The sequence below is a fragment of the Periophthalmus magnuspinnatus genome, chromosome 2, assembly GCF_009829125.3.
Source record: "Periophthalmus magnuspinnatus isolate fPerMag1 chromosome 2, fPerMag1.2.pri, whole genome shotgun sequence".
Classification (NCBI taxonomy): Eukaryota; Metazoa; Chordata; class Actinopteri; order Gobiiformes; family Gobiidae; genus Periophthalmus; species Periophthalmus magnuspinnatus.
Window position 1 is genome coordinate 16,769,967 of NC_047127.1, and position 26,232 is coordinate 16,796,198.

Consider the following 26,232-nt stretch of genomic DNA (forward strand, 5'->3'; position numbering starts at 1 on the left):
TTACATGGCCCGTGTCAGCCCAGACTTTCTTACACTGCCCCTGTCAGCACAGACTTGCTTGCTCTGCCTGTGTCAGCTCAGACTTGCTTCCACTGCCTGTGTCTGCACAGAATTGCTTGTACTGCCTGTGTCAGTACAGACTTGCTTGATCTGCCTGTGTCAGCGCAGACCTGCTTGCACTGCCCATGTCAGCGCAGACCTGCTTGCACTGCCCATGTCAGTGCAGACTTGCTTGTACTGCCTGTGTCTGCCTGTTCCAGCGCAGACTGAACAGGCAGACTTGCTTGCACTGTCTGTGCCAGTGCAGACTTGCTTGTACTGCCTATTTGCCTGTTCCAATGCAGACTTGCTTGCACTGCCTGTTCTCTCGCATGTTTTTTCTTTGACAGACGCAGTAGTTTGAAGCCTTGACCGCCCCCTCCCCTCTGTGCCTGCGCACGTCCCCCTCTGCCGTGCGCGCGGCCGTGTGGAGCGGTGTTCCCTCGTTCTCTCTCTCCTCTTTTTTCTCTGTGTCAGATCGGCGCTGTCACTGCTGGTGATGGAGAGATCCTAGTCTCTCCTCTTTCCCGTCGTCCATGTGGTCCTCGCGGCTCTGGGCGGCCCTGTGCCTCGTGCTCTCCGCCTCGTGCTCCAAACACGGTCAGTTAATTATTTTGAGTTTTTTGTTTGTTTTGTTTTGGTTTTTTTTAAACAACAGACAGACTAAAGACGCACTTCCGTTTGGATAACTGCAAGCGGTGAATCACGACTGCGGCTTGACGTCACTGCATCTATGGGGGGTTTCTATGGAGATAAGAATATTTAATATGAAGCTTTATATGAAGTCAAGTTTTTTGTTTTTCTTTTTAATGGTTATGTTTATTACGAGACTTACCAAGCTAAACCGGGACTAAACCAGGACTAAACCAGGATTAAACTAGGACTAAACCAGGACTGAATCAGGACTAAACCAGGACCAAACTGGGACTAATACAGGACTAAACAGTAACTTCACCTGTACATGTGTGTGTGTGTGACAGGGACAATTCACCTGTACGTGTGTGTGTGACAGGGGCACTTCACTTGTACATGTGTGTGTGTAACAGGGACACTTCACCTGTACATGTGTGTGACAGGGACACTTCACCTGTACGTGTGTGTGTGTGACAGGGAGACTTCACCTGTACATATGTGTGTGTGACAGGGACACTTCACCTGTACGTGTGTGTGAGACAGGGAGACTTCACCTGTACATGTGTGTGACAGGGACACTTCACCTGTAGGGGTGTGTGTGTGTGTGTGTGTGTGTGTGAGAGAGAGAGAGAGAGACAGGAACACTTCACCTGTACGTGTGTGTGACAGGGAGACTTCACCTGTACGTGTGTGTATGTGACAGGGACACTTCACCTGTACATGTGTGTGTGACAGGGACACTTCACCTGTACATGTGTGTGTGACAGGGACACTTCACCTGTACATGTGTGTGTGACAGGGACACTTCACCTGTACATGTGTGTGACAGGGACACTTCACCTGTACATGCGTGTGTGTGTGTGGACATTGTACACAGGACAGAGGGGCCTGGAGGAGCAGACACAGACGTGTGAGGGGCAGAGCCGTGAGTCAGATCAGATGGCTGGGTTCAGATGTGAAGTGACAGAGCAAAAGGGGAAAAGATGGAGGAGTCTCAGTGAAGAGAGAAAAAGATGACAGGCGTAACCTACAGAATTACCAACCAGGATTCAGAAAAGAGAAGAGTGCAGAATCAAAACCTTTCAGTCATATGCCCAGCAGAACTGCCTTGAACCTGGATTTAAGCGTTCAAAGCAGAGGCCTAAACCAGGGCTAGATCAGGTCTAAACCAGGTCTAAACCAGGGCGAGATCAGGTCTAAACCAGGTCTAAACCAGGACTAAACCAGGGCGAGATCAGGTCTAAACCAGGTCTAAACCAGGACTAAACCAGGGCTAGATCAGGTCTTAACCGTGTCTAAACCAGGACTAAACCAGGGCTAGATCAGGTCTAAACCAGCACTAAAGTTTTCATCTCGGTCATGGAACACTGGACCAGCACTATAGTCTCCATCGGGTCCTTGAGGGTTCAAGGGAGTTTGCCACAGTCTGCATGTGCTTTGTGAATCTGGAGAAGGCATTCGGCAGTGTCCCTTGTGGCTGCCCTTTGTCACCAGTTCTGTTCATTGTATTTATGGACAGAATTTCTAGGCAGAGCCAGGGGCCGGAGGGGGTCGGGTACAGGGGACGGAGGGGGTCCAGTTCGGGAGCCACAGGATCTCATCTCTGCTGTTTGCTGATGATGTTGTCCTGATGGCTTCATTGAGCCAGGACCTGTAGCAGGCACTGGGGCAGTTTGCAGCCAAGTGTGAAATGGCTGGGATGAGAATCAGCCGCGACCAGAAAAAGGCGGCGCCCTCTCTGGGTGAATGGTGAGTCCTTGTGTCAAGGACAGGAGTGCAAAAGAAAAATAAAATCTGTCAACTGGACAGAATTTTGTAGGAGTGAAGACATTTGGCTGCTCATCCAAGCTGCTTCTTCAGTTCTGGTCAGTTTACTGCTGTCTGAAGGGAGGAGCTAACTACACTGAAACTCAAAACAGCTTTTGTTTACAGTTTCTATTTGTAGACTAGGTCATTGTGCTACCCTAAGTGTGCACTATCCCTGAGTCCTGCTCAGCATAGTTATTCAAGCTGGTGATTGATGAGTGTTTTCACACCTATTAGCATCCTGGCTAGCTCTATTTTTATCTTTGTTTCCTCTGTTTGCTTTGGGTCTGAGGATGGAGTTACAGATGGGGCACAGATGATGTCTAAAGCCCTCATTCCTTTTCAAGGAAGGATTGTCTTTCCTAACAGAAATAGCTTATTTAACTCCCCTCTCAAACCTTTTCTTTTCTCTGGCTAAGACCTGAACCCCACTATCTTCAAAGGAGTGATTAGTGTCTTTGCGATGGAGATGTACAGCAGCCTGGGGTCCAGAGGAGCTCTCCTGATGGTGTTGGTACATTCTCTTATGGAGTGGTGTTTAGTTTCTCCAATATAACTCTCAATGCACTGTTCACTACACTGAATGGAGTAGACTACATTACTTTGTTTGTGGCTCAGGCTTTTGTCCTTTGGATGAACCAGTTTCTCTTTTAAAGTGTTTGTAGGTTTGAAATAGACCCAAATCTCAAACTGTGTGAAAATTCTCTGACATTTTTCAGACATTACACATTTCCTTCTAGGTTCAGATTCCCTGTTGGCCTGTTTTTTAGCTCTCTTAGATCTATTAAAGGCCAATTCTGGATATCCACAAGCAGAGAGGGCTTTCTCCACGTGTTGTTCCTCCTTCACTTTTCCCTCTGTGTTTGTGGGCACCACTTCAGCTCTGTGTTGTAGAGTACGGGTAACTCTGAGTTTGTGCCGCAGTGGATGGTGTGAATCAAACAACGGGTATTGGTCAGTGTGTGTGTGGGTTTCCTGAAGACTTCTACCCGGAGACACCAGTCCTCTCCTGTAGGTACTGCACAATCTAAGAAGGCCAGTTTGTTCTCCTTGGCCTCTTCTGTGAACTTGATGTTTGGATCCACAGCATTAAAATGTGCAGTAAAGGGTTCGAGATCTTGAATTTTGATTTTAGTCCAGTTGTCATCCACATATTGATAGCAATGTGTGGGTGGAGCCTGAAAATGAGGCCAATGCCTCCTGCTCAAATTGTTCCATGTATAAGTTAGGCATGATAGGAGAGACCGGTGAGCCCATGGTACAGCCGTGGATTTGTCTGTAGAAGTTACCTTAGTTAAATCCACAGCTGTGATTCCCACCAACTTCAGTACAAACTCTGACACCTTCACCGTCTTCACTCCTGCAACATTTTGTTGGATCAGAACTGGATGAGTATCGCAGGGTCGTGTTCACAAGTGAAGGAAGGATGGAGTGTGAGATTGACAGGCGGATCGCTGAAGCATTTGCAGTGATGCTGTGGCTGTATTGGACTGTATTGATCTACGTTCCTACCCTCACCTATGGTATCTAGTTAAGTCCTGGTTTAGTCCTGGTTTGGTCCTGGTTTAGGTCTTTGGTCCTGCCCTCACCTATGGTCATGAGCATTGACTAATGACCGAAAGGACAAGATCGCAGATACAAGCGGTTAAATGAGTTTCCTCCGCAGGGTGGCCAGATGCTCCCTTAGAGATAGGGTGAGGAACTCAGCCACACGGGAGGAGCTCAGAGTAGAGCCACTACTCCTCCACATTAAGAGGAGCCAGCTGAGGTGGTTCGGGCATCTGTTCAGGATGCCTGGTGCTCTGGGCATGTCCTACCAGGAGGAGGTCCCGGGAAAGACCCAGGACATGCTGGAGGGACTATGTCTCTGGACAGACTGGACTACGAAACGCCTTGGGGTCCCACCGGAGAAGCCGGAGGACGTGTCTGGGGTGGGGGAAGTCTGGGAGTCCCTGCTTAGCGCTTAGACTGCTGCCCCGAATAAGCGGAAGAAAATGGATGGATGGATAAACTGGGACTAAATCTGAAACTTGACTAAACAGAATTTTACTTGGGTCAAGCCAGGATCAAACCAGGTCTGAACCAGGTCTAAACAAGGTATGAACCACAACTAATGTAATCATATTGAAATGTGTATTTTAACGTGTATTTTAATGTGTGTTCACCTGCCTAGGGACTGCAGATAGAAAGTAGCAGGAGCTAAATCTGGTACAAATCATCCTTTCTTTTGTAAGATTAATTAATTTGTACATGGTCCCTGACAAATAAAGAATTAAGAAAGAAAGAAAGGAACTAAACCAGAACTAAACCGGGTCTGAACCAGGCCTAAACCAGGATTAAACAAGGAGCCTGTACTCCAGAACAGGATTCGGTGCAATTTTGCTTCATAAATCCGCTGTGTCCTCAGCCATTTGTGGGTTTGGTGCAATTGTACCAAAGCAGACAGAAAAGTGGTCTGTTAAATACTTCGAGAGAGGATGGAGAGAGTGAAAATGAGAAGAGGGGCAGAGGAGAGAGGGAGAAAGAAAAGGAGAAGAGGAAAAAATAAGAGAGGGAGAAATTATAGTGAAAGAGAGGATGAAGAGATGAGAGAGCGAGGAAACAAAGGAGGAAAGATAGAGAGGAAACAGAGGAGGAAAGAGAGAATAGGAGATGAAGGATGATAGAGGAAAAGAGAGTGAGAGAGAGAAAGCAAAAGGGGAGAGAGTTGAGAGTGGGCTCAGACAGGCTGAATTCTGCTGAAGGGATTGTGCTGAGACTAAACCAGCTCTGATCTGGGATATGGAGGAATGAGTCCTGGATTTAAGCCGGATCAGGACTGGTCCATGGACTCTTCTGGGATTTTCTGCTCCTTAAATCCTGGACTAAACATGGGACCGAGCCTGGATTAAGTAAAACCTGTTCCATATGCACTAAACCTCTCTAGTCAAAGCTCTCTTTAGTGAGAGAGAGAGCCTGGTCTCATTTGCCCGGTCGATATACCATAAAAGTATCACACTTTTTTTTTTCATTTGATCAATTACGATTTTCAATTAGATTTTTTCTTATAGATTTTTTTTCCTATGGGGTATTGATAAAGGGGTATTTGACTTCCATGGGGGATTAAAGAGGGGGTATTTGACTTCTGTGGGGTATTAAAGAGAGGATATTCTTTTGAAATGTCACATTCTCTGTGCCTCTGTATCATTCTCATCTCCATTTCTGCTCTGCTCTTTCAAAATGCCACCTTTATTGTCTAATTGCTGTAGTTTTGTGTTGGAGACAGGACTCATGTTCTGGGCTAATGAAGCTGCAGAATCTGTGATAGAAAAAGACAATAAAAACAGTCCATTAATAATGCAATGAAAACAGCTTCCTGGGTAAATAAGTGTAAAGTCATTTGCCAAACAAATGTGCATCACATTTTCACATGCTATAGGTCAGACATCTAAGAAAACATAGCTATTTTAAACAGGCTGCAAACCTGATTTAAAACAGAACTAAACCAGCATCAAATTTAGTCGAACCGAAACAAAGCCAGGGCTAAAACAAGATTAAACTCAGAGTAGTACACACATGCACATGACTACAGCAGGACCAAACCAGGACCAAACCAAGACTAAACTACACTACACCAGGACTTAATAAGCTTGAACCAGGTCTAAAGTAGGACTAAACCAAAGCTATACTGGGTCTAAACTAGGCCTATACCAGCATTAAACCAGGACTAGAACTTAACTGGAACTAAACTGGGACTAAACCTGAAACTAGACTACACTGAGACTTAACTAGGCTCAAACCAGGACCAAACCAGGACTAAACAAGGACTAAGCAAGGATTAAACCAGGACTAAATTGGGACTAGACTGTGCCAGGACTTAACTGGCTCAAACCAGTTGTAAGGCAGAACTAAACCAAGTCTATACCAGTACTAAACCAGGACTAGAACTTAACCGGAACTAAACTGGGACTAAACCTGCAAGTAGACTACCCCAGGACATAACTAGGTTTAAACCAGGACTAAACCAAGTCTAAACCAGGACTAAACCAGGATTAAACCAAGTCTGTGTGTTTTCAGGATGTTTGTTTGAGAAGACGCTGTGCGCCCGAGAGCAGATCTGCAGCGATGGTAAGAGTCTGTCTGTGTGTGTGTGTGGTCCTGTTTAGTTCTGTGTGGCCAACATAGACTCCAGTGACTGTTTATTTGATTAGAAAAGGAAGGAAAGAAGGAGACCACAGTGTTCTAAACTAGGACTAAACCAGGACTAAAGCAGAATTAACCAGGACTAATGATGGTCTGAACTAAGCCTAAACAAGGACTAAATCAATCACTTAATTAAGGCAAAAAAAAAACTCCCAAAAAATCTTTACCTAAACCTATGCAAAATCAATTGCGTGGCAGTTGCAGTAGCAGTAATAGTATTAGTTGTAGTCATAGTAGTATAGTAGTAGTAGTTGCAGTAGAAGTATTGTTAGTGTATAGTTATAGTAGCACTAGTAATAGTAGTTATATCAGTAGCAGTAGAAGCAGTAATCGTTGTAATATTAGCTGTAGTCATAATATAGTTGTTGTAGTAGCAGTAATAGTATTAGCTGTAGTCATAGTAGTATAGTTGTAGTAGTAGTTGCAGTAGAAGTATTGTTAGTGCAGTGTTCCTCCTGTCTCTATGTGTGGCGTGAACCTGAGGCCAGAGGCGTTTCACTGAGAAAAACAGAAGGATGAAAGAAAAGAGGAGAGATGAAAAGATGGAGGGAGGAAAGGTAAACAACACTGTGCTTCTGAATGCTCCAGTCAGAGCCCAGCGAGCATACGAATCCAACCAATGGGAGCGCGGCTGGGTTGTCCGTCGCCATGGGAACCATGACATCACTCCGGCTTTCCCTTGAGTTTATTTGAGAGGGATGAGTCATCCCTGCTGCTGCCCACGGGCCACGCGCACAAGAACTATATACTGAGAAAGACAGAGGGATACGAGAGAAAACACAACATTAGAACTATATACTGAGAAAGGTAGAGGAAGTGTACAAGTTTGAATGTGTACAAGTGTGAAGAAGTACATTATTGTAAACTGCAGTGTAGAAAACATTTTGCCAGCTGACAAAAGGAGATGCACCGTGATCCTGAACTCATCTGATTACGAGGCTAAAGTGAACAGCCTCCTCAGTGACACCACCATCTTTGAATTGCTGAAATGAGACCCTACTAGTGGGTACAAGAAGAAAATCATAGACTGTTTACAGAAGCTGGAGAAGGAGGAAGCTATTGATAGACAGCTGTATTACAGACTCTATCCTGGTGACTCCTTTCCTTGTATCTATGACCTCCCAAAGATCCACAAAGAAGGAGTACCCCTCAGACCCATTGTATGTAGTGTTGATCACATACAGCTGAATAGGGTGGTTTCAGTTAAAACTGGAAACAATAGCTGTTTACAGTTTCAGTGTGGTTAGTCTCTCAGATAGATATAAGGCAGTGGCCATCAACATTCTGCTCAGAACTGAAGAAGCGGCTTAGATGAGCAGGGAAACGTCTTTACTCTTACAATGATTTGTCCAGTTGACAGATTTAACTTTGTCTTTTGCTATAAACTGTAGTGTACATTACCAAAGTTATAGACATGTATTGTACATGTGTTTCTAATAGCTATTTCTCTCCTTTTCTCTCTCTATCACCATCTCTCTTTTCATACCTCTCTATCTCTCTCTCTCCCTCTCTCTTATCTTTCATCCTCTTTCTTCTCTTTCTCTCTCTCTTCTTTCTTCCACACTCTCTCCTCTCTTTCTTCCTCGCTCTTCTCTTTCTCTCTCCTCTTTCTTCTACTCTCCTCTCTTTCTTCCTCTCTCTTCTCTTTCTCTCACTTTCTCTCTCTTCTTTCTTCCACACTCTCTCCTCTTTCTTTCTTTCTCTCTCTCTCTTCTCTTTTTCTCTTCCACACTCTCTGTTTTCTGTCTTCCTCTCTTATCTTTATCTCTCTCTCTTTCTTTCTTTCTTTCTTTCTCTCTCTCTCCTTTCTCTTACTCTCTTTTCTCTCTCTCTGTCTTTCTTCTTCCACACTCTCTTTTCCTTTGTCCCTTTCTCTGTCTCTGTCTCTGTCTCTTTCTCCTCTCTCTATTTCTCTCTACTCTCTCTTCTTTCTCCCACACTCTCTCTTATTTCTCCCACACTCATTCTTTGTCTCACTCTCTTTTTCTCTCTTCTTGCTCCCACTCTCTGCCTTTTCTTTCCATCTCCCTCTCCGCTTTCTCTCTCTCTGTTACTCTCTCTTCTCTCTCTGTCTCTTTTCTCTTTCTCTCTTCTTGCTCCCACTCTCTGTCTTTCCTTTCTATCCCTCTCTCCTCTTTCTCTCCCTCTGTCCTCACTCCAGATGGTTTGTTTGGTTGGTGCCACAGTCCGGAGCAGGTCCCAGTCCAGTACCAGGTCTCAGGTGTGGTCCTGCAGCGCCTGCAGCAGGTCCTCAGGGATCTCATGGAACAAGGTTCAAATTGCTGATGGTTTCAAATGTGACAGTAGTATTTATATGTGTACTTATGTGTATTTATTGTGTGTATTGTGTGTATTTGTATATTTATGTATGTTACTATCATTTGTGTGTGTATTGTGTGTGTATTGGTGTATTTACGTGTGTTATTATCATTTGTGTGTGTATTGTGTGTATATTTGTGTATTTATCTGTGTTATTATCATTTGTGTGTGTATTTGTTTATTTATGTGTGTTATAATCATGTGTTTGTATTGTGTGTGTATTTGTATATGTGTGTTATTATTGTGTCTATTTGTGTATTTATCTGTGTTATTATCATTTGTGTGTGTATTTGTGTATTTATGTGTGTTATTATCGTGTGTGTGATCAGGTCTGACGTGGAGAGATGACATGACTCAAGCCGTCATCAGTCAAGAGCTGAGCAGAGTCCCTACAGCCGGGAAAGGGCCCATAGAGAGGGCCAAACAGATCCTCCCTGGTCCTGGTCTTGGCCCTGGTCTCGGTCTTGGACCTGGTCCAGAGCCACAGTCTCCTGCCTCTCTGGATGAGCAGCTGATGCAGCAGTTTGTGGACTACATGATTTTAGATCCATCGCAGTCATCTGTGGACCCGTACTCTTTCAAACAGGTATTGCACCAGTGCAGTGAGTCTGTGGGCCATGGGCTGTATCTAGTATGCGAGATGTGAGAACAAGGCTCTGTCTCAATGCTACTACTTCAGTGACCTGAGTCAGAGGGGTTACATGAACAGGATGTGGCAAAAATGGTTACTTTGAAACTCACAGTCCAAGCTTACGGCTAAGCAACTAGTAGCTCAGTCTTCCAACATCCACAAATGGCAACTGCTATCACAACTTGAGACTGACAAGGTACAACACAAATGCTGGGGGGGCAAGGGGGAGCCAGGACGCCAGGTCAGAAGGGAGTTAACATCAACTCCCTAACTAGAGATTGGGTGCGAAGCCCCTGAAAGATAAGATCATGGCCTGAATGAACACAAGGTAGCCCCTACGACAGTTACAGAGGCTAAGTGAAGTACCATCTGAAAGTTTCCTAGAAGATGTGAATGCAGCATTGAGAGCGATCCCTACCTCAACCATCACAGAAACAATGAACTGATACTTCAGGGGCAGTAATCCTACAGATGCTTGGCTATAAGAGCAACCATGGCAGCCATGAGAAACAATACCCACCATTAGAAACGATGGTTAGAGGCTAAAATCAAGGTAGGGTGGAGAGAAGTGAGTGTCAGAGGCCCAGAGAGGTGCAATGAAAAAACAAGTACAGCCAGATGCCCATACCTGAAACACTAGGAACTGCCAAACAAAGGCTCCAAGCCTTGGACAGCCGCCTAAAGAGGTACACACGAGACAATGAAGCCAGACAAATAAACCTTCTGTTCACAACACAACCAGTGAAACTGTAGGCTCATTGGCAGGGTAATAACACCAGAGCAGACCCACCAAGGCTGGAAACTGATCCGCACAGGAAAGGTATGTGGGAGATGGAGGCATCACATAACAGCGAAGCACAGTGGGTGGTGGCTCTGAGACAAGACCACAGCAACCTCTCTGAACAGCATCCAGTCACCATCACAGTGGCAGACACCCAAGAAAGAGTGGTATGAAAAGCTGGACTGCACCAGGCCCTGACATGATCCACACCTACTGGCTAATGAAACTCACTTCTCTCCAGGAGCGTCTGGCAGCACAAATGAACCAACTGCTAAGGGATGGGACTCACCCTGAATGGCTAAACGAAGGGTGTACGATCCTCATCCAGAAGGATTCCTCAAAGGGTCCAGTCCCATCCATTGGTTGAAAACCTGTCTCTCCACAACACAGAAGCTCATGTCAGGCGTCATCGCGGCTAAGATAAGTGGGCACACAGATCAGTACATGAGCGCAGCACAGAAGGGCATCGGCAAAGATACCAGGGGAGCCAAACACCAGCTCCTGGTAGATCGAAACAGTCGCCCAGGACTGCAGAACCCGTCAGACCAACCTGTGCACCTCCTGGATTGATTACAAGAAAGCCTACAACTCAATGCCACACACGGATCACTGAATGCCCAGAGCTGTACAACATGAACAGGACTCTAAGAGCCTTGATTCCAAACTCAATGAGGTTGTGGTAAAACCACCATTGAGGCCAATGGCAAGACCACCAAATATGGCATATACCAAGGAGACACACTGTGCCCACTGCAGAACCAAGTGATGGACACATCAGGAGAAAGGAACATGAAATGTTTCTTCAGCACAAACCAGTGCATTTTAGAGCAACAATAGAAAACATTCTTCAGACAATTATCATTTTAAATTATTATGATTAAAAATTCACCAACTAAATGTTACTGTGGATGATGACTTGTCAGGCCTGGTTTAGTCGTGGTTCTGTCCTGGTATAGACTTGGCCCTTGTTTAACCCTGTTTATTCATCACTTAGTCCCTGTCTAGGCTCAATTTAATCCTAATTTAGTCCTGGTTTAATTCTGGTTTACCCTTGGTTCAATTCTGTTTTTATTTGTTCTTGTTCAGTCCTGGTTCAGTACCAGTTCAGTCCTGGTTTAGTCCTGATTGAGTCCCAGTTGAGTCCTGGTTCAGTCCTGGTTCAGTCCTGTTTCAGTCCTGTTTCAGTCAGGGTTCAGTCCTGGTTCAGTGCCGATTCAGTCCTTTTTTCATTTGCAGCAGCAGCAGTTCGGATACCAGGACGAGGAGGAGCGTTCCCTGAACTCTTTGGACCAAAACCCGATCTTGACCCAGTCAAAGTCCTGGTCTCAGTCTTTGGACTCAGACCAGCAGCTGCTCCAGGACCTGGACTCTTATTATTTGGGCCGCCCATCCTCCACCTCTTCGCACCACACAGGGACGCTTTTCCCAAACTTGGACATTCCTCTGGATTATGGTCAGGACCTCGTGTCTCAGGCCAAACGGCAGCAGAAAATCAAGAAACCACAAAAACAAACTTTTGATGGTGAGACACAAATACTACTACTATTTTTACTATTATTACTACTAGTACTATTACATTTCTTATTATTTTTACATTTACAGTTACAATTATTATTTTTTTTTTATAATTTTAATTTATAAAATTAGACACTATGTAAATTTTCTGGAGGTTGCTACACCATCTGCTTGTCTTAGGGATATTGCTTTGCGTAGAATGTTCCACTGTATGGCATTATCTGGCATTTATTTAAATGCAGGCGTTTTTGGTGGGCTCACCTCTTCAAAGATCTAACCTGTAACTTGGCCCGATGGTGTTATCTGTTTGTGTTCATCAGGTTAATGCCATGTTGTGGATAATTCCATAAAGACAAGCAGGTAGCTTTTTTTCTTTATTGGTGCATTAACTATCCTAAAGCCACAGAAGAAAACATGTTTGACACTAATTGTCGACTATTGATCATTAATACTGGTTTAGTCGTGGTTTAGTTGTGTCTTAGTCCTGGTTTAATCCTGGTTTAGTGCTGGTTTAGTCCTGGTTTAGTCCTGGCTTGGTCCTGGTTTAGTCCTGGTTTAGTCTTGGCTTAGTCCTGATTTAGTCCTGGTTTAGTCCTGGTTTAGTCCTGGCTTGACCCTAGTTTAGTCCTGTTTAGTCCTGTCTTAGTCCTGGTTTAGACCTGTTTTAGGCTGGCTTAGTCCTGATTTAGTCCTGGTTTAGTCCTGGCTTGACCCTAGTTTAGTCCTGTTTAGTCCTGTCTTAGTCCTGGTTTAGACCTGTTTTAGGCTGGCTTAGTCCTGATTTAGTCCTGGTTTAGTCCTGGCTTGGTCCTGGTTTAGTCCAGGTTTAGTCCTGGTTTAGTCCTGACTTAGTCCTGGTATAGTCCTGGTTTAGTCCTGGCTTAGTCCTGGTTCAGTCCTGATTTAGTCCTGCTTTAGTCCTTGTTTAGTCGTGGTTTAGTCCTGATTTAGTCCTGGTTTAGTCCTGGCTTAGTCCTGGCTTGGTCCTGGTTTAGTCCTGATTTAGTCCTGGCTTAGTCCTGGTTTAGTCCTGGTTTAGTCCTGGGTTTAGACCTGGTTTAATCCTGGATTAGACCTGAGTTGTGTGTGTTGTGTGTTTATGTTTATTTGTGTGTGTTTCACAGAGGGTCCAGTGCAGAGTCTGGCCTCTCTGTTGGATTACATCTCAGAGTCAGACAGAGATCTACCGTCTTCTCTCAAACAGCTCAGTCTGGACTCCTCCTACCATGGCCTGCTCAAAGGTACTACACAGTCTACTGGGGTTAAACCTGCATTTGACCCATCCTTCAGTGTCTCCGGGTTAAACCTGCATTTGACCCATCCTTCAGTGTCTCTGGGTTATGCCTGTAATTGACCCATCCTTCACTGTCTCTGGGTTATACATGTAATTGACCCGTCCTTCACTGTCTCTGGGTTAAACTTGCATTTGACCCATCCTTCAGTGTGTCTGTGTTAAACCTGCATTTGACCCATCCTTCAGCGTCTCTGGGTTAAACCTGCATTTGACCTGTCCTCCAGTATCTGGGTTAAACCTGCATTTGTTCCATCCTTCAGTGTGTTTGGGTCAAACCTGCATTTGACCCATCGTTCAATATCTCTGGGTTATACCTGCATTTGACCCATCCTTCAGTGTCTCTGGGTTAAACCTGCATTTGACCCATCCTTCAGTGTCTCTGGGTTAAACCCGTCAGGAGCAGTGGGACCATCTCCAGATCTTGAGTGAGTCTTCGCCAGGATGACCTGAAAACTGTGAGGTGTTCGAATCCGTGGGCAGCCACTTTTCTGCCAATCTGTCCCAGGGCAGCGATGGCAGAAGGAAAAGAAGAATGCACCAAATCATGATGAGGAACTTGCTTTAGTAAAAGTTTGGTTTTACTAAAGGGGTATAAAGGGCTGTCCGGTCCCTGTATGACCGGAGCAGGAGCTGTGTTCGCATTGCCGGCAGTAAGTCAGACCTGTTCCCGGTGCATGTTGGACTCCACCAGGGCTGCCCTTTGTCACCGGTTCTGTTCATTATATTTATGGACAGAATTTCTAGGCGCAGCCAGGGGCCGGAGGGGGCCTGGTTTGGGAACCACAGGATTTCATCTCTGCTGTTTGCGGATGATGTTGTCCTGATGGCTTCTTCGAGCCAGGACCTGCAGCAGGCACTGGGGCGGTTTGCAGCCGAGTGTGAAGTGGCTGGGATGAGAATCAGCTCCTCCAAATCCGAGGCCATGGTTCTCGACCGGAAAAAGGTGGTTTGCTCTCTCCGGGTGGGTGGTGAGTCTCTGCCCCAAGTGGAGGAGTTCAAGTATCTCGGGGTCTTGTTCACGAGTGAGGGAAGGATGGAGCGGGAGATTGACAGGCGGATCGGTGCAGCGTCTGCAGTGATGCGGTCGCTGTATCGGTCCGTTGTGGTAAAGAAGGAGCTGAGCCGGAAGGCGAAGCTCTCGATTTACCGGTCAATCTACGTTCCTACCCTCACCTATGGTCATGAGCTCTGGGTAATGACCGAAAGGACAAGATCGCGGATACAAGCCGCTGAAATGGGCTTCCTCCGCAGAGTGGCCGGGCGCACCCTTAGGGATAGGGTGAGGAGCTCGGTCACACCGGAGGAGCTCGGAGTAGAGCCGCTGCTCCTACACATTGAGAGGAACCAGTTGAGGTGGCTCGGGCATCTGCTCAGGATGCCTCCTGGACGCCTCCCTAGGGAGGTGTTCTGGGCATGTCCCACCGGGAGGAGGCCCCGGGGAAGACCCAGGACACGCTGGAGGGACTATGTCTCTCGGCTGGCCTGGGAACGCCTTGGGGTCCCACCGGAGGAGCTGGAGGACGTGTCCGGGGTGAGGGAAGTCTGGGAGTCCCTGCTTAGACTGATGCCCCCGCGACCCGGCTCCGGATAAGCGGAAGAAAATGGATGGATGGATGGATGGATGGGTATAAACCATAAGCAGTGTGAGCTCAGAGCTGGAACTGTTTCAGATGTGTCAATGAATGAATGAATGAATAAATGAATACATAAATAAATAAATGCTATGCACTTAATCCAGTTTGAAATCTAGTCCTAATGGTCAGTGTTTAAGTGGAGAGGTTTATAGCCAATCCTCTGTCAGTGAATGTGTGAAAAATGTTTGTGTTCATGAAATTAAAGGTCCTATATTACACAAAACTTGTGGGGTTTAAGCCATGTTATAATGCTTAATGAGAAAAAACAGACCTGGAGTTCTGTTCAGTGACACATGTTTGAGTAATACTTTCTATATCTCCAAAGCTCAAAACACTCTGTTCCATTCTGTTCCACTCTGTTGTGATGTCATGAAGCTGAAATTATCCAGATGATTCTATTGAAGGTGTGTGGAGTTTAAATATGCAGGGTTTGTGTGTTAAACATGTGTGAATGAAACAAAACACAACTCCAGGTCTGTTTATGATGAGGAAACATTAGAACAGATGAACAGAGAATAGAGTAATGTGGGCCCTTTAAACAAAACAGTGTCATATGGGCCCTTTAAACAAAATAGTGTTATATGGGCCCTTTAAACAGCATAATGTGGGCTTTTTAAACAGTGTAATATGGGCCCTTTAAACAGCGTAATGTGGGCCCTTTAAACAGCGTAATGTGGGCCCTTTAAACTGTGTAATGTGGGCCCTTTAAACAGTGTAATATGGGCCCTTTAAACAGAACAGTGTCATATTTGCCCTTTAATGTTGAAGTCCATTTTGATTTGCTCCACATAAACATTGTCGTAGGCAGTGGAATTATAAAATACAGTTTTCAATGCCTGAATTTGAAACAGGTGTAATTCAAAGTGTCTGAATTATGCTTTTGTTTTTCAGACACATATGGAAACAGTGCGGGTTCAGGAAAGAAGGTGACCTGTCCAAAATAAATGAATACTGCTACTTGAATCTCATCTGTTCAGTCTTGTTTTACCGTCTTTTTTCTGTCTTTAGTTCACGGAGGCCTCCATGTCGTATAAATCTGGCATTTCTTCTTCTAAATCTGCAAAAGTGCCTGAGATGGCTCCTGAAACGGCTCCTGAGATGGCTCCTGAGACGGCTCCTGAGACGGCAGAGTTGACCCGCAATGGAGAGAACGACCAGAGGTGCACACATATATAATATTTATTCTACTGTCGCTTGTACTATGGAATATAAGTCATTCAGCCCTCACCTGCCCTCTACTGGTGTATGGAAGAGTAAAGCAGGACAAATGAGTCTAAAAACAATAGCTTCTCACCCTCCTTTATGCGTCTGTTATAATGCATTTTAATTCAAGTTTATAAGGCCTTTGTAATGTAAAGGTGAGCAGAAAGGATTAGAAGGAAGTTATTTAGGTGTGTGGACCGTCACTTCCTAGATTATCACCTGATGATGTCACAATGTGAACTGTCTCTCCATATTCAGACGCTAATAAACAAAATTCAAAAAGAAATAGTAAGGATATTATGAATGTAATGTGTGCATGTCTCTTCAGTGCAGTGGAGCCTGCGTTGAAATTCAAACCCAACTCTCACAACGTGACGAGCTCAAATAAAGCAGGTGAGAGTGTATATTACATTTATCACATTGAATATTCAAATAAACAGGTGAGCATGTAAGTTACATTTATCGAACTAAATATTCCAATAAAGCAGGAGAGCAGGTTTATTACATTTATCAAACTAAATATCCAAATAAAGCAGGTGAGTGCTTTTATTACATTTATCGAACTAAATATTCCAATAAAGCAGGTGAGCACTTTTATTACATTTAACAAACTAAATATTCAAATAAAGCAGGTGAGCACGTATATTACATTTATCGAACTAAATATTCAAATAAAGCAGGCAAACATATTTATTACAGTTATCAAACTAAATATCCAAATAAAGCAGGTGAGCGCGTATATTACATTTATCACACTGAATATTCAAATAAACAGGTGAGCATGTATGTTACATTTATCGAACTAATTATTCCAATAAAGCAGGAGAGCACGTTTATTACATTTATCAAACTAAATATCCAAATAAAGTAGGTGAGTGCGTTTATTACATTTATCAAATTAAATATTCCAATAAAGCAGGTGAGCACTTTTATTACATTTAACAAACTAAATATTCAAATAAAGCAGGTGAGCACGTTTAAAACTAAATATCCAAATAAAGCAGGTGAGCACGTATATTACATTTATCACACTGAATATTCAAATAAACAGGTGAGCATGTATGTTACATTTATTGAACTAAATATTCCAGTAAAATAGGAGAGCAAGTTTATTACAATTTATCAAACTAAATATCCAAATAAAGCAGGTGAGCAGGTTTATTACATTTTTCGAACTAAATATCCAAATAAAGCAGGTGAGCATGTTTATTACATTTATCATCACTAAATATTCAAAATGTTACCGTGTTCTAAAGGTTATGTAACATGTGACTGTCGTGTGTTTCAGTTGTGGAGAAGACTTTTACTGAACAGCTCCAACTGCACGATGATGGAGCGGTGAGAACACATCAACTACTTGTACTACTAGTACTACTACAACTACTACAGTTACTGCTACTATTAAAGCTACAAATGCTACTATTACTGCTATATTATTCTACCACTACCACTACAACTACTGCTACTGCTCCAGCTGCTGCTTGTACTACTATTACAGTAATAATACTACTACTGCTGCTACAGAGGAAAATCTAGAGGAAGAAGATTGAAATGACCTGACACAATCCTGAGTGATTAAATGTATTGATTGGCGGATGTAAACAAAGCATGTCATAATGTAATCTGTGTTAATGATGCCACCCCTGTTCCCATGGCGACGGTGGGATCTTTGTCAGACCACAATCAGACCACGGTCCATGAGCTCAGAGCTGTTTCCCTGGCAGCAGAGTTAACGACGTGCTGTCTGTGATAAGTTGAGCGTTTAAGTGCATTTATGAGATTTTTATCTAAAGTTTAAATAGTCGGTAATATTTAGAATAAATTTATACAGTTTGTGAAAATTATTATTCACTTTTAAAAGTCCTATATTATGCAAAATGGACTCATGTGGACTTGTTCACGAGTGAGGGAAGGATGGAGCGTGAGATTGACAGGCGGATCGGTGCAGCGTCTGCAGTGATGCGGTCGCTGTATCGGTCCGTTGTGGTAAAGAAGGAGCTGAGCCGGAAGGCGAAGCTCTCGATTTACCGGTCAATCTACGTTCCTACCCTCACCTATGGTCATGAGCTTTGGGTAATGACCAAAAGGACAAGATCGCGGATACAAGCGGCTGAAATGGGCTTCCTCCGCAGAGTGGCCGGGCGCACCCTTAGGGATAGGGTGAGGAGCTCGGTCACACGGGAGGAGCTCGGAGTAGAGCCGCTGCTCCTACACGTTGAGAGGAACCAGCTGAGGTGGCTCGGGCATCTGCTCAGGATGCCTCCTGGACGCCTCCCTAGGGAGGTGTTCTGGGCATGTCCCACCGGGAGGAGGCCCCGGGGAAGACCCAGGACACGCTGGAGGGACTATGTCTCTCGGCTGGCCTGGGAACGCCTTGGGGTCCCACCGGAGGAGCTGGAGGACGTGTCCGGGGTGAGGGAAGTCTGGGAGTCCCTGCTTAGACTGCTGCCCCCGCGACCCGGCCCCGGATGAGCGGAAGAAAATGGATGGATGGATGGATGGACTCATGTGAATTTTAAACCTTGTTAAAATGTTGCTCCCTCCTCAAAAACAGACCGGGAGTCATGAAGCTTTTACCTTTAGTTCAGTAGAGATAGAGGTAATTCCAGAGCTGAAATTATCCAAATGATTCTAGTGAAGGTTTATGGAGTTTAAAAACACAACGGAGGACTTCCTGTATTACCATATGACATCACAAGGTGGAACAGAGTGTTTTCAGTTTGAGAGAAGAGGAAACATAATAATCAGAGAATAGTGCAATATGGGCCCTTTGAACTAACACTAATCCTAAACTTTTAAATTATTTATTACTTTATTATTATAAAGTTGGGGTTAGTTAACTTTTTTTGTAAATGAGTAGGTTTAGTTTTGTTCTAAAAGAAAATCAATACACTTGAAATTGCTTGTGAGAGTGACACATGGTTTACACACATTTATTTCCTTCTGTGGTGTGAAAATCAGACACCTCAGTTTGGCACAAGTTTCTAAAAACATCTCTCTTCCCAGGTGCATGTTGGGAAGGCGTTACCATTGGCGTCTCCGGTGCAGCCGCGGTCGCACTGGGCCTTTGTCACGCTGGTCGTCATGGCCATCGTCGGCAGCGTTCTGGTGGCTGCCATGACGATAGCCTGTCTCCGCCACCACGCCCACCGCCTGGCAGCCAAAAAACTGGGCTTAGGCCCAGAGGCAGGAACCTTCACCCACCAGGAGTATCAGGTAAGAGACAGGAGCAGACAGGAGCAGAGACAGAGGAGCAGAGCCTCTGTGTATACATATATATATATACATTTTATATGTATATATATATATATATATATATATATATATATATATATATATATATATATAAAAAATAAACAGACAGTACATTGACAGTGCATTGACTGACAGGACCTGTGTCGTCAGCACATGGCGTCCAAAGGAGCGTTCGGGCGGCTAGAGGCAGCGGCTTTAGGCGCTGTGGGAGGAACCAGCGGAGGAGGAGCCAGTGGAGGAGCAGTGGCTGGGGCTTATGGAGGTGCAGTGGGTGGCGCTTATGGAGGTGCGGCGGGCGGGGCTGACTCCAGAGTGAGCAGTGTTTCTTCTCAGTTCAGTGAAGGAGCTCAGGCCAGCCCCAGCTCGCACAGTAGCACCCCCTCCTGGTGCGAGGAGCCAGCACAGGCCAACATGGACATCAGCACGGGTCACATGATCCTGGTGAGTGCCACCTTCAGCCTACCGGTCACATTGTAACTCATATTATATTAAAACATTTTTGTCAATTTCCAATATTTTTCATTAATTTTTGTTTTTTTTACTGTTTTAGTGTATTTCTGACTGATCTCAGTCTGTTTTTCTATCTTGAGGTGAGAAAAGTGCAGTGAAACAGGTTTTTTATCCCATAGGCGTACATGGAGGACCACTTGAGGAACAAGGACCGCCTTCTGCAGGAGTGGCAGGCGCTGTGCTCGTACCAGGCCGAGCCCAGCGCCATGGGAACAGCTCAGAGCGACGCCAACGCCAAGAAGAACCGCTGCCAAGACTCCCTGCCCTGTCAGTGCAAAAGAGCAAAATCGATAAACAATTTATAGTTTATCTGATTTATAGATTTGATAGATACATATATGTCTTTAGTATAACATTAGATTACAGCTGCAAAAGAGCTGACTCCTTGCCAAAAGAGCAAATCCTTGCCAAAAGAGCCGACTCTCTGCATAAAGAGCCGACGCCCTGCCCTTATAGATGAGTAATCACTGCAGTGTGGAGCTTTGAGAGGTTTTGATGAGACTGTAAAGCACATTATTATTGTTGATGTGTCTGTCGTTCATTTATTGGATTCCTGGTGACGATATCGTCTCTATGGAAACACTAACAATTAGAAGAGCCACTTCCCGACTCTCAGACCAACCTAATAATGCTCATAATGTGCAGTAAAAGACCCAGACGACAGGGATTACACACACATCTTATAATGTGTATTTTCTTGTATATTTATTTCATATTTGTTGTGTTTTTTATTGTATATTTATTTCATATTTGTTGTGCATTTTCTTGTATATTTATTTCATATTTGTTGTGTATTTTGATGGACTTGTCTTTTTGCAGACGACCATGCCAGAGTGAAGCTCAAAGCTGAGATTAACCCTTCACGCTCCGACTACATCAATGCCAGCCCCATCGTAAGTCCTGTTCTACCTGTTCTATTTAACTAGCCCCATTGTAAGATTGACTAAAGTACTGCATTTAGTAAAGTACTGCATTTACTGAAGTAGAGCGTTTACTAAAGTACTGCGTGCACTGAGCTGGGGATATGCTCTGGATTGTATTTTGTTCTGTTCAGATTGAGCACGACCCTCGGATGCCTGCATACATCGCCACTCAGGGCCCTCTGTCCCACACCATCTCTGACTTCTGGCAGGTACAAGGAAATTTAAAACTATGTGGGCAAGTATTTACACCTGAAACCAGAAGTTTACACACACTGTGTCCTGCTTAGACTGCAGGGAAGTCCCTGCAGTCTAAGCAGGGACTTCCAGACTTCCCTCACCCCAGAGACGTTCTCCAGCTCCTCCGTTGGGACCCCAAGGCCTTCTCAGGCCAGCCGAGAGACATAGTCCCTCGAGCGTGTCCTAGGCCCCCAGTTTTGTCTGGAGGAATGGGACAAAACTCCTGCCAACTATTGTGAGAAGCTTATGGAAGGAAATCCAAAACGTTTGACCTATGTCACACAGTTTAAAGGCAATGGCACCAAATATTAATAAACTGTATGTGAACTTCTGACTCTAAAGAAAGTCATGAAACTTGTCTAAATAACTTGTCTCGTTATTCTGGAATTTAGTAAATAGAAGTAATTTTGTTAATCCTAAGTGACCTAAAACAGGAAAAGGCTAGTCTGATTTCGTGTCAGACAGTGAGAAAAAAAAAGCATCTGTGCATTTTTACATAGTGTATGTAAACTTCTGGTTTCAACTGTATCTCATTGTGGGGACTAAAATCTGTATGCTCTCTCACAACATAGTTTAAAGTTCAGATGTGGGTTAAAATAGGTTAAAGTTAGGGTTTAGGTTAAGGTTAGCATTTAGTTTAAGGTTATGTTTTAGTTTAAGGTTTAGGTCAAGGTTAAAGTTAGTGTTAGGTTAAGGTTAGGGTTTAGGTTAAACAGCCTGTAAACCCTCATGTCCATGCAGATGGTGTGGGAGCACGGCTGTACAGTGATTGTGATGCTCAGCGCTTTGGTCGAGGACGGAGAGAAACAGTGTGACCGATACTGGCCCGATGAAGGCTCCTCTCTCTACCACATCTACGAAGTACAACCCACAACCCTTTCCTCTGCATCCTCTGGTCCTCTGAACACCTCCTCTGCATCCTCTGCTCCTCTGACCCTCTTTTCTGCATCATCTGCTCCTCTGACCCTCTTTTCTACATCCTCTGCTCCTCTTTTCTGCATCCTCTGCTCCTCTGACCCTCTTTTCTACATCCTCTGCTCCTCTGACCCTCTTTTCTGCATCCTCTGCTCCTCTGACCCTCTTTTCTACATCCTCTGCTCCTCTGACCCGCTTTTCTGCATCCTCTGACCCTCTCCTCTGCATCCTCTACTCCTCTGACCCTCTCCTCTGCCCCTCTCCTCTGCATCCTCTGCTCCTCTGCTCCTTTGCCCCTCTCCTCTGCTCCTCTGCCCCACTACTCTGCTCCTCTGACCCTCTCCTTTGCTTCTCTGACCCGCTCCTCTGACCCTCTCCTCCTCCCCTCTGACCCTCTCCTCTGCTCCTCTGACCCTCTCCTCTGCTCCTCTGACCTCCTTCTCCTCTGTGTTTCAGGTGAACTTGGTGTCAGAGCACATCTGGTGTAATGACTTCCTGGTTCGTAGTTTTTACCTGAAAAACGTGCAGACGCAGGAGACTCGGACGTTGACGCAGTTCCACTTCCTGAGCTGGCCAGCACAGGGCATTCCCACGTCCAGTCGCCCCCTGCTGGACTTTCGCCGGTACTGCACACACACCACAGTATTTAAAAAAATGTAATAATGACTTGACTTTACTGATGACTTAACAGGACCATCACTTACTGTTGGATGTTTATGTTGGAATGAATGTTGTTTTGGAATATCCACAAAAGCCCAATCATTGCTTATGTGGAGAAAGGATTCAGGTGCTGTTTTTAATTTTTTTTTTTTTTTTACAGTTTTATTCATTAAAATATTTCTATTTCATGAACTATTTGTGAATCGTTTGTGAATTGTTTTACATTTACCTTTACAGTATAAATGTGTTCTACATGTGAAATGAACGAATGATGCACTAAAATATAACACAATATTTGAAATACATTTTGATCATGTTCTTGCATTTCAGAAAAGTGAATAAATGCTACAGAGGACGCTCCTGCCCCATCATCGTGCACTGCAGGTGAGACACGTCACAATGCTGTATTTTTGTAGTGTCTTAGATGACCACTAGAGGCCAGACTCGTACGGTAAACTCTGTGCTCATTGCAGTATTTCACAGTGTATTTCAAAGCGCTTCACAGGATAAAAACAAGACAATAAATAACAAGTGTAAAATGAGAAACATACAAACAAATAAAAACAGATCAATAGTGCTTCACATATTAACCATGCACTGATTTGTATAAAAAGGTTTGAGCCTTGTTTTTAAAAAAAACTTGTATATACTGTGACTGTTCCTGTTTCTGACCCTGTTATTACTGTGCTGTTTCTAACACTGTCATTACTGTGGTGTTTCTGACAATTTTGTGTTCTTGTGGTGTGTCTGACACTGTCATGTTGCTGTGTTGTTTCTGACCCTGTCGTGTTCCTGTGTTGTTTCTGACCCTGTCGTGTTGGTGTTTCAGTGATGGAACCGGACGCACAGGGACCTACGTCCTCATCGATATGGTTCTAAACCGCATGGCCAAAGGTGAGCTGAGATTTTTAAAAAAACATATGTCTTATTTGTAAATTTTATTTGGACGACACCAAAGGAAACGGGTTCATTGATTTATTGATCATTGATACCAAAGGAAACAGGTTTATTCATTTACTGATTATTGCAGAGAGACAGGGACAGGTTCAAATCAGGCTCAAAACAACAGCTGCTACATGACAAGATCTGTAGGAAATATGAGTGATGTAATCACCAGATGAAGGTGAATGGACTTTTATCACATTAGAGCAGGGTTAAAGCCCCATTGCGGAACATTTCATCACATTAGAGCAGGGTTAAAGCCCCATTGCAGAACATTTCATCACATTAGAGCAGGGTTAAAGCCCCATTGCGGAACATTTCATCACATTAGAGCAGGGTTAAAGAGTGGATAAAGACGGTTTCGCTGAATACAGGCTCATAAAGAAAAACCTTGGTTTAGACTTTAAGCTATTGTCTCTTCCAGGTGTGAAGGAGATCGACATCGCTGCAACACTGGAACATGTTCGAGACCAGAGGCCTGGGATGGTCCGCACCAAGGTCAGAACCACAAACCAAAACTACTCTTCAAACTCTTCAGAACTATCTGACAGATATGGTGTAATTTGTCTCATTTTGTGTCTCTCCTTTAAAAATAACTTTTAATGAAAAATAACTTGTTTAATGTCCATCCATCCATTTTCTTCCTCTTATCTGGGGCTGTGTCGTGGGGGCAGCAGTCTGAGCAGGGACTCTCAGACGTCCCTCACCCCAGACTTGTCCTCCAGCTCCTCTGGTGGGACTCCAAGGTATTCTCAGACCAGCCGAGAGATATAGTCCCTCCAGCGTGTCCTGCGCATTCCCCGGGCTCCTCCCAGTGGGACATGCCTGGAACACCTCCCTAGAGAGACGTCCACCTCAGCTAGCTCCTCTCAATGTGTAGGAGCAGCAGATCTACTCTGAGCTGTGACCGAGCTCGTCATCCTATCCCTAAGGGTGTGCCCAGCCACCCTGCGGAGGAAACCCATTTCTGCCGCTTGTGTCCGCAATCTTGTCCTGCATTGCTGTTCGGCCCGTAGGCTGACACAACAGTGAGAGACCTGTCCCTGACCCAAAGGTGTAGGTCTTCTCGTTCACTGAAATGAACTCCAACACGAGGCGACTGAGCTGTGGGGCAATAAGCCCACAACAAAATCATAAGGCGCTTCTGTTTGTTTAATGTTTTATTCTAATTAAATTCACTTCAAATTACATATCCAATAGATGTAAAATAAGGATTTTCTTACAGTGCAGTTTTTGGCTACCCCACCAGTGTCAAAATGTACTGTAATTTTGTGTCTGATATAGTTAAAGCGATATATATATACTTCCATGTTACAGAGCATATATTTGACATTGTGATCTGGTCCTTTGCCAAACCGTAGACACTTAAAGCTAATTTCCTGAACAATAAACAAAAAATACAACTTACTTGTCTTTGTCACCTGTCTTTATTTTATATTTCTTGTTCTTCCAGGACCAGTTTGAATTCGCTCTGACAGCCGTGGCTGAGGAAGTGAACGCCATTTTGAAAGCTCTTCCTCAGTGACCTCTGACCCCTGCTTAAATTCTGTGTCCCTATGCGTCTTTGTAGCCAAAACAAGATGGCTGACCCCAAAATCACAGCATTTTAACTGAGGAGGATCCTGTGAAATGAGGCCTTCAACTAAAAACACAACAACTAACATCTATAATGCTTTAACAATGTGTTTGTCCTAAAGGCAAAGCAAGAGCCACAGGAGTACACTGAAACACACTACTACTACTGCTACTACTACTACTATTACAACCACTACTACTACAACTACTACTTCTACTACTACTGCAACTACTGCTACTAATACAGTATCTAAACCAGGTTTAAAAAGACAGAAAAATATAAAACTCTAATGAAGACAAACCAAGATCTAAACTAGGATTCAATCAGAAATAATTTTGGGACTAAAATTGGACTAAAGCAGGAACTAAAGCGGGACTGAAGTGGGACTGAAGCAGGACTAAACCGTGTCTAAATCAGGTCTATTCTCTCCAGTGTTTCCTGTGTTTCAGGCTTTGTCATGACTCCTGTTTACAGCTCTGTCCCTTTAACCCACTGCCTATAGCCACAAAGTTTACTCAAATAAGACAAGCATGAATTTAAAACACATTGACCAGAATAAGCTTCATGTTCCCTCCCTTTCCTCCTCGTCTCCTTTCCTCCTCGTCTCCTCTCTCCTTTCCTACCTCCTGTTGCCTCCTTTTCTTAACACTAAAGTGAATCTGAAGATATTTAGTGCTTTAAGATGGTTGTCTCTACTCCCCCTGTGTCCGTGTTGAATGTAATTGTTCTTGCAAATGAAAAAAATAAGCTAAAAATAAATTTAAAGCTATTCTATTCTATAAAAAGATGTCTATTTTGTAAGTTGTGAAACTTAAAATAATAAACTTTTTGTGTTTAAGTGCTGCAATCACGCCCTGTGTCTTCTCTGACTTCAGTAAAGTAATGATCAACCATCTGGAATGTGTACACATTTAAAATATGAAAAAATATACATTTTGTCTCTGTTACTTTTATTAATTTTAAAATGTGCTTTGGTGTTAGATTATCTGTCATTTTTTAAACCTAAATTACACATATTAATGAAGCAAATTAATACTTTATTTTTTTCAATAAACTTTTAATTTCAGCGTGTATTTATAGCAAAATCTGATGCATTATATGTAGATTAGGTGTGTGTGTTGTTCTGGGGTTGAATGGTGTATTTTTAATAAACTTTCAATTTAAGCGGAACCTTTAC

The 26,232-nt window shown here is 44.0% G+C and overlaps 1 protein-coding gene across 2 annotated transcripts; it reads left to right on the forward strand.

The window, feature by feature from the left end:
- Positions 1–509: 509 nt before the first annotated feature.
- LOC117381272 (receptor-type tyrosine-protein phosphatase-like N) lies at positions 510–25,900 on the forward strand. 2 transcript variants are annotated; one of them, XM_055227832.1, is made up of 21 exons: positions 510–639; positions 6,535–6,585; positions 8,822–8,932; positions 9,309–9,565; positions 11,628–11,913; positions 13,031–13,147; positions 15,726–15,760; positions 15,843–15,994; positions 16,366–16,430; positions 17,326–17,375; positions 19,044–19,253; positions 19,428–19,733; positions 19,922–20,069; positions 20,622–20,695; positions 20,857–20,934; positions 21,704–21,823; positions 22,334–22,500; positions 22,868–22,921; positions 23,367–23,431; positions 23,904–23,977; positions 24,933–25,900. In XM_055227832.1, the coding sequence occupies exons 1-21, from the start codon at positions 576–578 to the stop codon at positions 25,002–25,004; spliced, it is 2,556 nt and encodes an 851-aa protein (XP_055083807.1). In that variant the 5' UTR covers positions 510–575; the 3' UTR covers positions 25,005–25,900. The 2 variants fall into 2 exon arrangements, with proteins under 2 accessions (XP_055083807.1, XP_055083808.1); XM_055227833.1 differs by having other exon boundaries at positions 19,443–19,733.
- The last annotated feature ends 332 nt before the right edge of the window (positions 25,901–26,232 follow it).